The 17807-nt window shown below is 42.4% G+C and overlaps 1 protein-coding gene and 1 pseudogene across 1 annotated transcript in view; both read left to right on the forward strand.

The window, feature by feature from the left end:
* ARID1B (AT-rich interaction domain 1B) overlaps positions 1-17807 on the forward strand; it is a 380804-nt gene that overhangs the window by 341849 nt on the left and 21148 nt on the right. Inside the window, 4 exon segments of the mRNA XM_039873871.1 lie at positions 7845-7954; positions 8663-8821; positions 14301-14510; positions 17295-17499. Of these exon segments, the coding sequence (XP_039729805.1) occupies positions 7845-7954; positions 8663-8821; positions 14301-14510; positions 17295-17499 (684 nt within the window).
* Positions 3899-4016, forward strand: LOC120611478 (uncharacterized; annotated as a pseudogene).

The raw sequence follows: 17807 nt of genomic DNA on the forward strand, positions 1-17807 counted from the left end.
CGCTCCCACTGCCCATCCGCTGCCCTCTCCCCCTCCCTCTCCTCCTTCCCCCCACCCCCTCCCCCTCCCCTCCTAGGGCACCAAGCTGATGCACATAGCACATAAACTGCCATGGCATAATCGGATCCTGTCGCGGGAAGGGGAAAATACTGCTTGCCTGCTTCTTGAAACTTGCTCAATCTATGTCACTGTTTTGAGATTCTGGGGATTACATGACATTCTATGCAAATAGTCATTCTGTGTGTGTGTGGGGGGGGTATATTTCAGCTGCAATTGGCGATCGCTTGCCAAATACATACACTGAGTCTGTTCTGGGGGGCCGTGTGGAAGCACTGGAGGACCCCAGGACAGGTCCGTACCCTCCGCTCCTGGTGGTGGAGAGAAACATTTCAAATCGTGTTTCAGGGGAAATGATTGAAGGGCAGAAGGGGTGGGCAGGGATCGAAGTACTTTTTTCATTTAGGGAAATTCCCCTTCAGATGTACACATGGAAATAGTTCTTCCATAAGTGCCATTTGCAGGTTGTCTCTATTGAAAAATTATATATTATTTTTTAATGAACTGTTTTCAATTTTTCATTATGTTTAAATTTTTCAACCCACTTTATGATCTCAACAATTGCATTCTTACCAAATCCCATCTGATTAGTGCAGTTAAGAATATTCTACCAGTTTGTAGAAATATCCAGAACGTCCAGAATGTGCGAAACTCCTAACTATTCCTTAGACCTTGAACCACATCCTCAGGCCTGCTGACCACTTAGGCACTGTGAGGGCTACTCCTTAAAAGAGAAAACACTGTGTAACTCAATTGACCTGTTACTTTGTACCACTTATGAGAGTGATAGATGCCATTTTGGCCTAAGAGTCTCTCCTTTACTTAATACGGAGCTGGGAGTAGCCAGTTGGGTGTCCTCCAATGCTCACTGTGGAGTTGGGGGTGTGGCGCCCCCTTATTCCCTTTTCTCTCTGGCTTTCTCCACCTTCCTGACCTCTCCATCTTTGACAGGCCACCCCAGAAGCTGTCGTTTCTTTGTCGGGCAGAACAGACAGCTAGAGACTGGCTAGCACCCTGTCTAGGCTTCTGAGTCATTGGCTTCTAGGGCCTCATTTAATAGTGCCTTTCCCTGATTACTTCTCTTTAAAAGTTTGTAGAAGAGGAAAAAAGAGAAACTACCGGTGAAAATGAAAGTTTTTAAATAACATAGCCCTTCCTGATGTTAAGCAGGTGGCCATTCATCCCAGGGGGGGTGGATGTTTTTGTATTTGCAGTGAAAAGTGAAAAACTCTTGAACAGTGTCAGTTAGAAGTTTCCCATGCCCTTCCCAGCACCACCCGGCTACCAGCGAATTCGGATTATGACATTATGTGTTTTGTCTGGCTTGCTGAATAAAAACTACTCAGAGCATTGAAACTACACAATAAATTTTCACCTGCTATTAGCAGTACTCATTTTTTCCTTTTTCCTTTGGACTCCAGAGCCACAAAAATAACCGACAGCAAACAGATGGCACTGTGCCCTGCCTAAAAAGATTTATGTATTTCTAAGGAAGAACCAATTTAATGGAGATTCACAGAGAGTTGTTTTTATTATTATTATTATTATTATTATTATTATTATTATTATTCAGCTAATTCAGCTATTCAGTATTTTATACGGAGGAAATCTGTTCAGTGAAAGGCCATTTATCCTCACGATCTTTTGTACGGGCCAGTAGTATATTTTTTTTATTGCATTGTACATTTTAAAATAATTGACTTTTTAATAATTTAAACGTTTGTCAGATTTTTTTCTACACATTTATGTGATTTTATTTCAGCTTTATTAAGTCAGATGCTGCCTGGTAGCAGTCATGCAGCACACCTGAGGAATATTGGTGACTTGGCATTGACCATGCCTCTTGATGGGTACACGTGCATCTGCTAGAACGGTGTCGCAGTCCCCGAGGGAAACAGAAATGGCAGCGGAGCCCAGGATGTCATAGCGAGGGGCGTCTGAAGGTGTACCCTTTTCTAGAGATGGGCCAGAAATGACTCAGATCATCATTGCATTGGTCTTCATGGTTTGGTTCCATAGAGATAAGTTCCCAGTGATAATACCAAAGCATTTTCCCCCATCAGAAGATACTTTTGAAGAAAGTGAAGCTAATACAGATAATAGCCAAGCTGGCAGTGGGATTTTCTGAACCTCACTTAGCAGCTGATGCAGCTGGCGTTCCAGCACCCTCTTTGCTGAGTTCAGACAGTTGTGCTGTAGACAGTGTACAGGGCCAAAAGAAGTCCTCCTGAGTAGTGACACAGTTACAAGCTTCAGTGAGCAAGTAGCTATTTAAATGACATCATTGCAAGTATGAATGTGACCAGTATTTCTTAAAATGCTAGGGAAGTGGGATGGTAAGAAATGAGGATTTTTTTTCCTCTAAAGGAGCTTTTTAAAAAAATTATTTGGATTAAAAAATTAGAATTTTGTATTACTGCAAACAAAATTATAAATCATCTATAACCTTGTTAAATACACCTTCATCTAATACATAGTGTTTATTTGTGTTCGTTTTATAGTATTCGTTAGCCATGTAACATTTATTCATTAGTCTGCTTTAAGCCATCTTAAAGAAGACATCTGAATTCCAAGATGTACCTACTACCCTTGGCGCTGTTTGCCTCACCAGAAGCCGCTCCGCAGTGTGGAGGGCATGCCCATCAGTGTGACCTGCAGACAGGAAATGGGCACCGTGGGCCACTGCAACCAGGCCTTCCTCCCACACACAGCACTGTCACATTCCAATGGAGAATCTTTGCCAGCCCAGCACTCTTCAGTCCCAAAGTGTCCTATCAGTGTCCTGCCGGTACAGGGCTTAGTAGCTCCAACAGCCCTTACAGAGAGAAGAGGCAGGCACAAGCCCACAGATCACCGGCTTGCTTCAGTGTTCTCAAAAACCGAGAACCACCCATCAGAGTCACCTGGAATGCGTACTAAAACTACAGATTCCTGCAGCAACTTTTTTTTTTTTACAGTACAAACATTTATTTAAAATAATTACAAAAAAGCACAACAAAATAGAGACTATCCTTAGAATTATCACCGCTTTAGGATCAGGTAGAATTAGAGGGTAGGAAATGGTATGGGTGGGGGAGCGCCTGGCTGGTTCTAAGGCTTTAGGTGCAGTGCAGTTGGTGGCACCGTGATTCAGCCATCGTGTACTGGTGATGGTAGTGGGGGGGTCCGTAATTTATCTCCGGGGAGCTCCTATGCCAGTCCGACGCATCCAGACTGCCCCAGTGATGTCCTCCTCTGCTCCTCGGGACCCTAATGCCAAGCAGCTGGCGGTATTCCCACCCTCCCTTCTCCACCCCATTCCCTGGCTACCCATGCTTCCTTCCCCCTAAGGTGCCCCCAGAATATGTACCGTTTGGGCTACAGGGATCCTGGTATGACTAGGAAGGCTGTAGGGGACAGCCTTGTTTTTAATTCTTCAAGTTTGCCACAAGCAGTGAGTCTCTCCCCCAGCATGATGTTCTCTTGAAGGCAAGTGCCAAGCAAATGAGGGATGAACCCCGCCTTCAGCGATACCAGCAGTGCCCTAACCACTCACAGCTCTCAACTATGTGCAGACTCCCTGTCCAGTGCAAAACCACTATGTCACCAGCTCACCCTCTCTCTCTACTGAACCTCAGTCCCCATGACAGTTATAAAGACAGAAATAAATGCTTCCAAGTTTGGCAGTAGATAAAGGCACATGGGCTGCTGCTGCCACACACCACAACACACACACACACACACACACACACACCCACACACCCACCCACCACTACCACCACCACTACCACCACCACCACCCCGTATCTTCACTGCCGGGTGTAATGAGAATGGCTCCGGGGCTGCCTGAGGTCATTCTGACGTCTACAGCCATGCTTCCCTGAACGTGCCCGATCTCATCTAATCTCAGAAGCTAAGCAGGGTTGGGCCTGGTTAGTACGTGGATGGGAGACCACCTGGAAGACCAGGTGCTATAGGTGTTAAATAAATAAATAGAGGTCATTCTTACATGTGCATGCTAAAGCTTGAGAATTGCCGATTTGAGGTGTGTGCAACAGACTCCTGGCAGAACAGCTGCCAGCTTTGTGTGCCATTAGCCATTAACTAGAAAATTTGCTGTTTCGAAATTAAAAAAAAAAAAAAGACAAAACTATGCCTAGAATATAAATCTACCAGATGGATAGATAGCTGTTTTCTGTTTCAAGATTTTAGGGTCCTTACAAAGGAAGTTTGGGGGTCTCTAGCACCATTGCTAGTGGTCGACTAGGTAGTTTACAAGTATTGTTGGGTTTTTTGTTTGCTCACTTTAAGTTCATGATTTTAGATGAATTGCTGCCCTCCTCCACTCACAAAATACAAAAGACTTGAAAAATTACGGAAGCCATATCTCTTCAACTGGGAAAAACTTACACCGCGTTACGGCGTGTTGGTAGCCCCAGCCTTGGAGTGTGTGTGGCTGGGCGTTGCTGGGAGCACCAGTCCAGCTCGCAGGAGAGATCAGCTGCTTCCTTGAAGCCATGGTGCGGAGCAAGCGTGCTAGTTTTGCTCCGGTCGCTTTTCATGGCATGGCTGGAGCGGGGAGTGTGGGCTGGGACGGCAGCGATGGGGCCGTGCACCTGCACCCGTGGACAGGAGTCGGCACAGGGAACTTTCAAGGGATTCTCTCAGGCCTTGCTGCTCTAGTCAGAAGTGTTTCTCCTGAGCGTTCCTCGTTCCTTTGTATGTGTTATGGTAACACATATATATATTTGTGTTAATATATATGTGGCAAATATATAAATCTTTATATATTTGCCACATATAAAAACAGCCATGAATATCTACAGATGTATACGCATAGATAGGAGAGGCCCCTTTGTGTTTTCAAAAACAAGGAATAAAATATTTTGCAGAGTATGGCATATTATTTACCGTGAAAAGAACTGTTTGTGTATTTCTGGTCCTATTTTACAATCTTCTGGGAATGATTTTGCAGCCCTGTAAGGAGACTAAGTAAAGGAAGTTGGGGGAGTAGGAATGAATGTTTAAATTCAGTTTTATTCGCACCATATGTTCTTTATGTTCTTTTGGAATATATTAAACCCAGGGTGAAATAGCTGCCTTAGGACCTTGACCCACACTTACTTTAAAAAATCATTCTGGCTCTTAAATTTCAATAGGAGAGCCAGAGGCTAGTGCTTGCCGTGTATTTACAGTACTCCCCCAGCACTCAGCAGTCACAGGCTCTTTACTGCCCCTTTTTATGTCTGAGCTTTACATACTGGATTACTGATGTCAATAGGAGAAAGAACAGTGCCTTGATTTAACACATCCTTATAATAGCGGTGGTCTCGCACTCCTGGGCAAGAAGCACCACTGCCCTGGGCGGCGTGCGGCTCTCTGCAGCGATTCGCTGAGAATTCTGCCGAGAAGTCAAAATAAGCATTTCAAAAAAGGAATAGGAAAAGCCACAGTAAGGAAAGACCTTATGATCCTTCTAATAACATAAAATTGATATCATAAAGCTGGAGTACTAAGTAAAACTATTACTCTAAATCCCATCCTTATTTATCTCTCAAAATAATAAAGCAGCACAACTTTTGACAGTTTTTATGTTTGCATAACCCAAATGCCCACTTTAAAATGTGTAATAGCATCTAATTTTTAAATCAGTGTAAATCACCATTGTCATAATATATATTCACCTAGTTTTTCATGCTTAAAAATTGCTTTTGTGTATATGAGCAAATTTAATGCACAAAGGATATTACTATTTTTTATTTTTCAAAAATAATACTTAAGCATAATTTATTATAAATGCTGACAAGACTATTTGTTACGGCTTCGGAGAAGCGGGACATGACAGAAGCAGCGTGTCCATGACTTTGCCACTTTTCTCTGGAACTGTGTGGCTGTCATTCCTTTGAACCCATTCTGTGAATAACGAGCAAGGACGTGTGGACTTTCATAAATAAGCCCCTTTCCACACGCCTCCTGCTTTTATCCCTTCTATTCTTCTAAAAAAGGCTCGTTCTTAATGTACAGATTTACCAATTCATATCTTGCTAGACCCCAGAGATAAAACCGCACGAAAGCAACAAGGCAGTCTTCTTCGTGTAATATCTCTCAGCTGCTTTTTTGAGGTTTCACACATTCACAAAAATAACAGCATTTTTAGCTGATCCCAATAGATTTTTCTCTGCAGCTGCATCACTTGAAAAAGCTTTTTGTTCCAGTTCTTAAAGTCTAAGTATTGAAAGTAATTTGAAAAAAAAAAAAAGAAAAACATCCCAATTATGATTTGTGTGTGCGGTGATGACTTCAAGGGCTGACTGGGCTGCAAATGGGCTTTGAAAAACAAGCCACTGTGCCCATGGAAAACGCAGGCATTTCAGAGTGCGCCATTGAGTGTGCCGATGTAAACTCACGGGCACGTGGCCGGGCAGGCTTTTCTGGCAGGACCTCTGGTCTCAACCTGCAGTGATGCTAACGATATTAGCAAATTAGCACCACGAAGCTTGCCAGCTAATTCGCCAGAGCCCTGCTCACTCTCTCACTGCTGTAATTAAAACTAATTATTTTCTAAAACATAGTAATACATGAATATGTGCAATAATCATTTTGTAGTGGGCAATCTGTGGAGCCTTTTTTAAAGCCTTTTTTTTTTTCTTGTTTTTTGGCACATTATGCTCCATGTGCAGGGCCTTGGTGGAGCCAGCACTTTCATTTGCAGAATGTAAAATGGGTCCTGTTCATAAAACCTTAGGTTTATTTTATTTTGTAATAGGAGTGTTTTCTGGTCTTCATTCATTTATAAGGCTCATAATTCTCTCCCCTCTTCCTTTTCTGTTTCCATCTCCCCACTCTGGCTCCTCACACATCTGTTTGGTGTCACACTCACAGCCCAGTGTTGTGCAGATGGTTTTCACAGTGGGGTCCTGTAGAAATTCAGCTGTTATTCCCTGGATATCTACGCTGATTCCCTACCGTTGCCTTGCTCTCCCTTTAAGAAGAAACCTAAACCCATATTTTCAACTTCAAAATGTCTATTAGTATTTGCAGTAAACGTGTATGTCAGTCGTTCTTTGGTAAAACTTTCATTCGGAAGCGTAGATGAACTTGATTGAATTTCTGAGCCTGGAGATAGAAAACGAGTTTCGCCTGGGATTTTCAGGTCGACCCTTGAGCTGCTGTGGGTGTCTGAGCTGCTGTTGAGAATTGATAAATATACGCAGTGCGCCAGGCTGAAAGGAAACCAGCCCCGTTGCAAAATAATTAGAAATCCTTTCCTTCAAAACTTACTTTTGATTATATTGTTATTGAAGTCATCTGTTACAGTTGTCTTCCATTATTATAGAGTAGGCCATATGCAATAGATAAGGTTCTCAAATGAAACAACGTAAAATGTCAAATGATTTTGCAAACTATAGATTGTCTGCATTTAGGAAATTAAGAAAACACTAAATTTTCTAGTCACCAGGTAACAGTTATACACATTGTTGAGCATTTTCTTTCAACATCTGATGAGCAATTTAAACATTGGGTTTTTGTCACCTACTCTATTAAATAATATTGCTGTATGTTGACTTCCAGGGTTTGGGTCTTGAGTAAACGATTGTGTGTTGTTGGTTTTTTTTTAAGATAAAGATTGCCAGAATGTCATGCTATGTAGATTTCAGAAGTTAGAGTCTTCAGAGTTACAATTTCTTTTTTCTTCCTTCAAGGGAAATTCAAGTGCCCCACGCATCACTCGGTAACTTGTGTTGGCGGGAGCACAGCCTGGTGCATCCCATGTATCATCCTAAACTCTTTCTCCTGTTTTCGATTAGCATCTATGGGTCTTGCAGATATGATGTCTCCTGGTGAATCCAAATTGCCCCTGCCTCTCAAAGCAGATGGTAAAGAAGAAGGCGCTGCACAGCCTGAGAGCAAGACAAAGGTATTTCCTCTGTCCTCTGCACGCGGCGTGGGGTCTGCCTCGCTAAAGCTGCCATGTTCTCTATTCACTGGTGTTGGCTGACACTTTTTTTCCATTCGGTTTCTTTTCTGTGCATGCCTTCATTTCGTGCAACATGTTTGTAGTCTTTCTTTCCCCACCCCCTCATGGTGTGGATCTGAAAGTTACTAGTTCTTATGGCATTAACTCATGGTCGTGGGAGAGGGGTGGTGGGACAAGACCCACGCAAGATAAATGCTTTGGGGGTGGGGAGAAGTAAGGGGTCTTGCCTGGTTTTGATACTTGCAGCCATTTTCTCTGCCTTCAGTTTATAGCTTCCTGTTTTGGCCGCCTCAGCAACAACAACATACTTAATATTTTGCTTTCCTGCCTTATTTGATAAATAAGGTGAACAGCTTTTTTTTTTTTCTTTCTTTCTTTCATAAGGGGTAACCCATGCTTAGCATTCCATGTAAGCTTGACGTAAGCATGGTGGCTTAGTGGCCTTATCCAGCATCCAGCAAACTTACCAAATTATACTAATTAAGAATGCTGTTTTAATACCTTTATATGTGTGTGTTTGTGTGTGTTTGTTTGTGTCTTTATATATCTATTATATATAAGTTAGTCTGTTAAACTGGATGTACTTTTTGTTATTTTAAATAAAGTTTGCCCTACCTTTGTCATTTTTTTTTTATTCCTCTACCACAGGATAGCTACAGCTCTCAGGGTATTTCTCAGCCCCCAACCCCCGGCAACCTGCCAGTCCCTTCCCCAATGTCCCCCAGCTCTGCTAGCATCTCCTCATTTCATGGAGATGAAAGCGATAGCATTAGCAGCCCAGGCTGGCCAAAGACTCCATCAAGCCCTGTAAGTGGCTCTGGTTTTTTGTTTTTGCTTTTTGGGGGTTTTTTGATAATTAATTCTACTTTAATGCTTGTTTATTTATTTGTTCTATAAGACTTTTTCTTCAATAATTTATCCATGAAAGGGATTTCTTTATAATTATATGAGTAACAAAATGAGTAAAGTTTATATGTATTATTATACAAGTCGATTTCTGGTAATGAAACCGCTATGATAAAGAAGCACCTCTGTACCAAGCATGTGATCGTATTACTGGGTCCGAACTCCACACAGTGACTTTGTTTAAATGTCTGATCCATTGTGCACTTAAATTTAAAACGAGTTACTTCTCTATTTACATGGGAACTAATAGCAGCTATGGAGTAAATGACAAGTTTGGCCTCTGGCCTAAATCTTTCATGGGCTGTTTTATCTGAAACATCTTATTTCAAAAATGCCTACCTGAAAATATAAATATTACACTCTGGGCATGGCTTAGTATAATATCAGCCTTGTTTTGTTTCAATCCACTTGTCAGAAATTGACAGAAAAGTCGTGGAAATGTTAGTGCATGTGACTGGGATGCTGTTCTTAGGTTAATAATGTGTGCCTACATTAGAGTCATTTGAGATGAAAAATTATATCCTGCACAAAACTACTGATAATCTTGAAATTAAGTGTTGATTTCCATATGATATATAAAAAAAGATAATATATGTGTGTGTGTGTGTATATATATATATATATATATATAAATGAATTTTTTTAGCCTTTATGGTCTCTTGCCAGTAGAGCCTTTATTTCCTTACTAAAAAATTAATTCTGTGCCATTAAAAAAATGAAGCATGGCACTGTAGTAACCTTTATTTTACATTCACATAGGGACTCAAAAGATCTTTAAAAAAAAAGAAAAACCTTGCAATTACTTGCCAAGAAGGCTTAATTAACACGCTAATTTTTGTAAGACAATGTATTGGAGAGCACACAGCTCAGGAAAAGCAAGTTGGAGGGAAGAAAACTCTAACTGCAGAGTCTGGCAATCTAGTCAAAACCCCAAAAGGAGGCTGCTATTAATTATCCATTCACTGGTTTAGCAGATAGAGCTGAAGGTTTGAAGAGTTGGTGGCTCCAGTAAGTGTTTGTGAAATCCATGTAGAGCTCTTAGTCTAACCGCCATTTTCCTTTGCAGAAGAAGAAAGTGCAGATATTCACTGTTACCTTCTCTGTAGACATGTGTTTCACTTTTGCAACCACCAAAATGAAATAAGAAATGCTTCTAGGATGGGTTAAGCAAAACTAACGGGAAGGGAAAATGCAGCTCCTTAATTTTGATGTCTTTGTGTTATTTGCTTTGAGTCTCAGAAGGCAGCCAACGTTACGGGAGTTTTCCCTTAACCTACCCTGGTTTTTGTTTTGTTTTTATCTCAAGAAAAGCATTTTGAATCAGTAATACACTCAACAGGTAGAACTCAGATTATAACTTTTCAAAAACATTTGTACCGTGGCTTAGAGATTGAAATTCTTTAAAATCTTAAGACATTAAGACTAGAAATTTATTAAAAATGAAGATTACTAATAGACTATATGTTTAAAAATTCTACCTTGCTGATTTAAAATTTAAAACTATATGTTTAAAAATTCTACCTTGCTGATATAAAGAATGATTATTTTATTTTAACGTACTAGTCACATAAACCCCACTTTCTACTTAAGCATAAGAAAAAAGCAAACTAAATTGTTAACTTTATTTTCTGGTCATCATACTACAATTAAGATTGCACGTTACTTTTCTCTTTTTTTCTAAATAATCTTCCATACATTATCTTTTCCTGTACCATAATCATTTTAAGGATTTACAAGCAAACGTCTGGCTCCATGGTAAGTGAGGACAAGAGATGCTCTGGTTCTCAGTAGTGGAGGATGTTAAATGATTTATGTCGAAACAGCCATTCTCTTGAGTGAGATGCTAATTCAAGAAAGGAACGAAAGGAAGTTGTAATGAAGGACCTCAGATTGTCTCAGCTCTCAAGCCGCTACAAATATATACAATTTAGAAATACTTAACTGGTCTTTCTGAGATATAACTTCAATTTGTACTTAAAATTGGTCTTAACAGTGTCCCCGACAAAGCCTGTCAAATAGTAGGCCTGAAGTGGACTAAATATAAAGATGCTCTGTGCTTGACAGTGTGCTGTGGGCCAACGCCGTGTTGTTACAGAACATTCTAAAATAAAAATAAACATTTGCACATACACATATTACCAGGCATATGGTAAAGACTGCTGAAATGTAAATTTGCCTGAAAGACTTGAGGAAAAATGTGCTTATAGACTTCATTAATTTGTATGCAAAGAAAACATTCGTGGCACTGTGATGTTGTCTTGCTGTAATTTTTCAGCATTCCTTTTCCTTGCCTCCACGACCGTTTCATGCAGTAGGATACAATTTTTACTACCTTGAAACAGTATGCAGCGGTTGTGGCGGCCTAGAAAAGTTAATCCACCTTTCTGCAGGGCTGGTTTGTTTGTCCATTGTCAGTGGGTAGAGTGGATGACTTGGACCCAAAGGTCACAGCATAGCTAACAGCTTAACAAAAAAGGTCTGTATGGAGCCTGATCAGCGATGGAGCATATAGTTTTTATTTCCGAAGGCTGTCATTTCTCTTCATGTCCCTTTTCTCTGTTCAGACACCCAAACACTAACTGGTAGTCTTAGGAAGTAGACCCTGAGGGCCGGCAGTGGAGAAATTCAGTGGGCGTCATCCCTTCTCAGCTTTCAGTCTTATTAGATAATGTCCACATTCACTGAGCACCTTGCTCTTGGAAATTCTTTTCATAAGTTGTTTTAACAGCTGTTAATTCTTATTTGGATGGTACTCGACTTTTCAGACCTTTCTCATCCATTTGCGTATTCATTCATAGAACAAATACCTACCCAGGACCTTCAGTGTGCAGTCATTGGTGGTGATTTCAACTTAGCAGGAGCCCCACCGTGCGGAAGTTGGGTCAGGAACGTGGAGGGCAGACAGGTGACCCCATGCTGAACAGAGGCTTCTTTGCAGTGTGTAACCAAGCTACACCAAGGGCAGATGACACGCGCAGGCAGTGGCGACTTAGATGAGGGGAGTGGGTCAAGGGGCCTCTCCTAGGACCTCACACATAAACAGGCCTGACCGCTTTCTTCTTCAGATGCATTTTCCTACATTATGGCTCCACAAAAATGCTTTTTCAAAGCTCTATAAAAACTATGAAAAGTAGAATGGTTCTATTAAAAACTATTAAGTTTTTCTCATTTTAAGAGAACAAATTGAGATATGCAGAAGTTAAACTTTATTCATTTAACTAAGATAAGAAAAGTTAAAATAGAGTCAAACTACATGAATCATTTTCGGGCTGGGAGAACGCAGTCGTTTGACAGGCGTGAACTCCGAGCCTGCTTGCTCAGGGCGTGACTTCCAGGGATCTTTCCCGTTTGCATGTGAGGCGGACCTGGCCGCGAGGGGCAGCTGAATCTTAGGCTCAGGATGTTGGGAGAGCTCCTCAGAGTAATTTTAAATTGAAATGATTGCTTTTATTTCTCTTATCTTTAAATCAAATCTGAAACTCTTTCAGTTTTTCACAAATGAAATGCAAGAGGGAGGTTTGTTTTTTGGATTGATTTTTTAGAGGAGAATGCTTTTTTCCGTATGTCCTTATTTCAAATTTTCTTTAAAACATTGGGTTCAATAATACGTCCCCAAAAGAAAAAAATTTCAATACTAGGATTTAGAAACCTCCTGATAATAATTACCCCATTAATGATGACAGAGCTCCTGAAATCAGTATGAGAAAGTGATATAAAATGTTAGAACCGGTTTTGTTTTGTTTTTTTCTAGTCCAATATTCCTTCAGTATAAGAATAGGAAAATAAATTTTTAAAACTTAAATTTGGATATGCAGTATGTCCCATATTCTGCTATGTACATGAGCACATAGACATGGGAATATGTGTGTATTTTTAAGCTCTTACCTAAAGTAATTTTTAAGTGATTTAGCTTCAGCATCAATGTAAATTCTAAAAGAACACACTTTTTTATCCCGCCACTCTACATTTTTTTAATTTACATCAACTATCACCCACTTTTATATATTTGATGTAGAGGTTTTATGCCTCAATAATTCTAAAGCTGCAGGCTTAAATTTTCAGAGAAAATAGCTTGGGAGAATTACAGGTTAATTAGAAGGAAAGCTGCCATACACCAGCTTTTATTGGGGATCAGCTTGCTAAACAAGGTAGCATCGAACTTTGAAGGCTGTCATGTTATTTAACCCCCGAAATTTCAGCAATATGTTAAAAATTATATTAAGCTAAATATAATGGAAAAGAGTTAAAAACTCCATCTCAAATAATAGTTATACATTGCAAATGATAACCTAGTAAATAAACATGAGTAAATGAAGTAAATTAATGTTCCAAGGAAATCTTTATGGAGAATTTAAAAGTGATTTTGTGCAATAACCCCAGAGTTGCAAATATTACAAATACACAAATAGAGACCGAAGAAAGGGAAAATTTACAGTTGGGCTGTTTGAGACTAAAAGTCTTCTCTTCCCCGATCATGTAATCCAGATGGAGGGCTTCAGGAGTACAGGAACAGAAACCTTTGACATCTTAATCTCAAGTACAGTTAGAAAAATAAAAAGCCAAGAAACAGAGCTTCAGTATAAGCCACGTGGGCCCATAAACACATGCGCATTAAAGAAAATATATATTTATCCATAGATGTGCTGGGAGTATGAAATAGCATGTGTTCATGATTAAAGCACGGTTGCCTATTAAAATAGTTATCTAATTGCCCTTTACCATGGCAGAGAAGTTCAAGACCTCTTAAGTAGAGAAAGCTGGTCATCGTGAGTAAATGCCAAAGCTTTAGCCGGCCATAATTTTGTAAAGCTCTCAAATGAGCATAGGGCCCACACCACTGGGTCCTGTGATTTGTGACCTGCCTTTTATTTTTCAGCAATACTATGTGTTTGTTCTTCCTCCCTATGATTAAGAGTTTTAATGAAAACACACATTAGCCATCCTTGTTTTAACAAGGAAAAGTAGAGTGCATTTAGTTTTAGGGGCTCTACAGTACCACCTGTGAAATTTTAAATTCACTGTGATCATTCTGTGAGCTAACACCCTTTTACTTTTTGAAAATGACGTGAGGCGTTATTGAAATCTTGCCTTCTGGGATTCAACGCTTATATCAATAAAGTAAAAAAAGATTTGGGGTTTGTTTTTTAAGTATATAAAAGGGGGCGTTTGAGCCTTTATTTAAAGTCAACGTAAATTCTTAATTAAGAAATGTATAGTTTGTGCCTGAACTAGTAGCCTTCATTCCTAATTGTTGTGTGATAGCAGTAGTTTTTAAGTTTCTTCTCTTTCTGTGCCTGGTGGCTCATTACTTTTTTCTCACCTTCTTCCCTTTCCCCCTGCCCACCCCTGCCCATCTCCAAATGCTCCCTCTGGGCTCTAGAAGTCCAGCTCCTCCACCACCACGGGAGAGAAGATCACAAAGGTGTACGAGTTGGGGAGTGAGCCGGAGAGAAAGCTGTGGGTCGACCGCTACCTTACCTTCATGGAAGAGAGGGGCTCCCCGGTCGCAAGTCTGCCTGCAGTGGGCAAGAAGCCCCTGGACCTGTTCCGACTCTATGTCTGTGTCAAGGAGATCGGAGGTTTGGCGCAGGTAGGAGTGAACGAATGAGTGACTGAGGAGACGTTCTGGATAGGCTCTTACGGCAGCCTTCTTGGACTCTATAGACTCAGGTGGTTTTTTTTCACAAAGGAAAAGCTAAGGCTGTGAGAAAGTCACCTTTATGGGGATCCATGCATGGGAGAGCATTGGGGCTGGGGCCCCCGTCTTTGCAACCAGCTCGCAGTGTGATCTCGGTGTGTCATTTATGTGGACCTCAGTCCTCATCTGTAAAGTGGGACATTTGGGCTAGATTTTTCCATCAGGTCCCTGACAGCTGTAGAACTCTGTAGAATCTGCCAGGTTTTCATGGTAGATACTCCAGAAATGGTTTATAAATGCCTAAATTATTTGTCTGGATGAGATATAAATCATTCACTGTTTCCCTCTGTCCATAGCGATTTATCAAGAAAACTAAGTCATACCTGTAAAACCAGGTCCACGACGCCTGAGCAACCAGGGGGTCAGTGCTGTCCTTTGGGAGGCTGGGGCTGCAGCAGGGCGGGTGGCGCCGGCTGAGAGTTCAGGAGGCCCTTGTCCTCAGGATTGTGCGACTCCAGCCCTGCTCTTCCCTGGCTCTCAGCCAGTGCCTCTTAAATGCTGTGCCTCGAGGCCACGCCTCCCTCGGCCTGGTCTGTGGAGTCTGGTTGGTGTGTCTGTCCTGCAGTGGGGGCAGGGGTGGGTGCTAACACACATGCGCTCGCTACGTGCAGGGCGCCGTGCTTCGCATTCGTCGTTGCCTTCGTCTTTTTCAGTCCCCATAAAATGCCCAGTCATCAGCCCCAAACAAGAGATGAGGAAACTAACAGAATAAAGTGCAACAGTGCCGAGGCCAGGGACTCTGAGGAAGGTGGGGGGCCAGGTCCAGAGCAGGTGCTTCTCCCTTCCTCCAGCAGATGTCAGGCCTCGCTGTGCGTCGGAGTTACCTGGGGAGCTTTAAAGCCTGTCCGTACCTGGGCTTGCACCCAGGTCAGTGAAGGGAGCCACTGTGGGCCCCAGGTGCCTAATACACAGTGAGGTACCCTACATTCCATCCAGGTGGCCCAGGTCACTAACTATCCAAGGGCAAGTCACCTAATCCCTGGGTATCGTCGAGGGCCTGCCCCAGTCTCAGTGCTGCACAGCTTTGGGGGTGCAGGAGAGGTCTTTGTTCTCAGCCTCCCTGAGGCGCCCCATCCCACCGGGGACCTGCCACCTACAACCGAAACAACTGTAGCTTGATTCAGGGCCTCGTGTAATCAGGTGGTAAGACATACACTGCAGACCAAGTCAGTGTGAGTGGCAGTCTGCAAAGGGAAAGATCGAGATGCTCACCTCCCCTCTGCACCTAAACCCCCCTGGCCTCTCCCCTCTGTGACCTGGCATCGATTTGTTTAGGATCCCCAGGATGCTAAACAGATTGGGGTTACCCATCACAGACATGTAGAAATTGTCTGGACACCTTATTCTGACTCACCAAGCCAGGTCTGTGAACGAGACTCTGCTGGCTTAGCTAATGAAGATTGCTTGACTGCAGCTATGATTCACAGTAGTGAGCGTTTGACATTGGTCATTGACGCCCATCTGCCTGGCAACCATCAGATGTGGTCGGAGCCGGTGCTGCCCCATGCATGGATCAGCTCAAAGCCTCGCCCTTCAGGGTGTCCCAGGGAGCACTCTGCTTCATTGCTGAAGCAATCCACAGGCCTGCTTGCCACAGGCTGGCATTAAGTGCCGAAAGTGGCATTAAGCATCTCCGTGACCATTCTGTGGTTGATCGTGCACCACTTAGTACTAAGTAAAAGGTTATAAAGAGCTTTGTGAGAAAGTTTGAATACAAAAATTTAACATTTCATTAAAAACCACTTGTCCCCTTAACCATTACCATGTATTGAACACAGGATGCATCTAAAGGCAGAATAACTCCCCAAGCATTTATTCGCAGGTCCTCATGTTTCATTCATGTATTTAACCTTTCATAACTCTGTTCCCCAGTGGGATCAAAAGGTTAAAATGCCTAAAATCTTTATGTAACATTTTAGGATTTTTTTTCTTTTTGCACCATATTCTCTGCCACCTGAGTGTAGGTGGAAACTTGGAAGGTCTGGTGTGCCCCTGCCCCTTCACGAGCTCCAGGTGCCTGCGATATAGGCCAGCTGGTGGCTTCATAGAGCCCAGCCAGGTGTGACAGCTTGTGATGGGCATTTAAGTTGGGGTCATTTGGTCGGGGGCCTTGTTCGCCTTTGCATTGAGTGTCCCTTTCCCCAGCACCACAAGAAAGTGTCACGCGAGGGGATGGATGTGGCCAGAATTACAGGCTCATCTTTGTGGGAGCTCGTGGCTATTGAGAGGAAACACTATTTTTCTATCAAGGCTCACTTAAATTGCAAAATAGTTCTGTTACTGCTTTTTAAATTAGTTTTTAGATGCCATTTTTAAAAAAAAAAAATCAGATGGGATGAGGATGAGTGTGAGTGAGAGTGTGCATTTGCTCAGATAAATCACCAGCCCTGAGAAGCACCGGCTCTGGACGAGTGTGAGGCGTCAGAAGATGCACTAGGCAGAAGAATCACGAGCAAGGCTCTTTATGTAGCCATCAGCAGGTTCCTTAATGGTTTTGTAACTGGAAATGCTGCCTTTGCAGCACCGAGTGGGAGTAATGAGCATTAGTTAAAAGAGGCAAATGAAAAAAAAAGTAAACCAAGTCATTAAGTGCTTTTTTTGTCTCCTGGCTTTAAACAAGTCACTTTGCTGCAAACCAGTGATCCTGCCTTTTTTTTTTTTTTTTTTTTTTGCTAGGTTAATAAAAACAAGAAGTGGCGTGAGCTGGCCACCAACCTCAACGTCGGCACTTCAAGTAGTGCAGCGAGCTCCCTGAAAAAGCAGTACATCCAGTACCTGTTTGCCTTTGAGTGCAAGATTGAGCGCGGGGAGGAGCCCCCGCCAGAAGTCTTCAGCACCGGGGAGACCAAGAAGCAGCCCAAGCTGCAGCCGCCATCTCCTGGTAAGTGGGAGCACTGCAGCCGCTGCCCAGGCAGCCGGCACCCCCTGCAGCCGTGCAGAGGTCTGAGGAGGCCTCTCCATGGTAAAGCAAACAGCAAGGGGGCCTTCCAGAGGAAGGAACATTTTGCTTCGTCTGTTTACTGGAGCCCGACGCTGGGGGAAGAGGGTAAAATCGGGCACACCACCCCCTGGTCAGCATGTGGAAGGCACCACCTTAGCCGTCCCTCATTTAGTCAGCATAGACTTTGGCATTCTGAGCTCACGCATTTTTTCTCCAGCATTTTGAAGTGTCCGTCTGACGCTGTCCAG

Source organism: Pteropus medius, unplaced genomic scaffold, assembly GCF_902729225.1.
Source record: "Pteropus medius unplaced genomic scaffold, Ma_sr-lr_union100, whole genome shotgun sequence".
NCBI lineage: Eukaryota > Metazoa > Chordata > Mammalia > Chiroptera > Pteropodidae > Pteropus > Pteropus medius.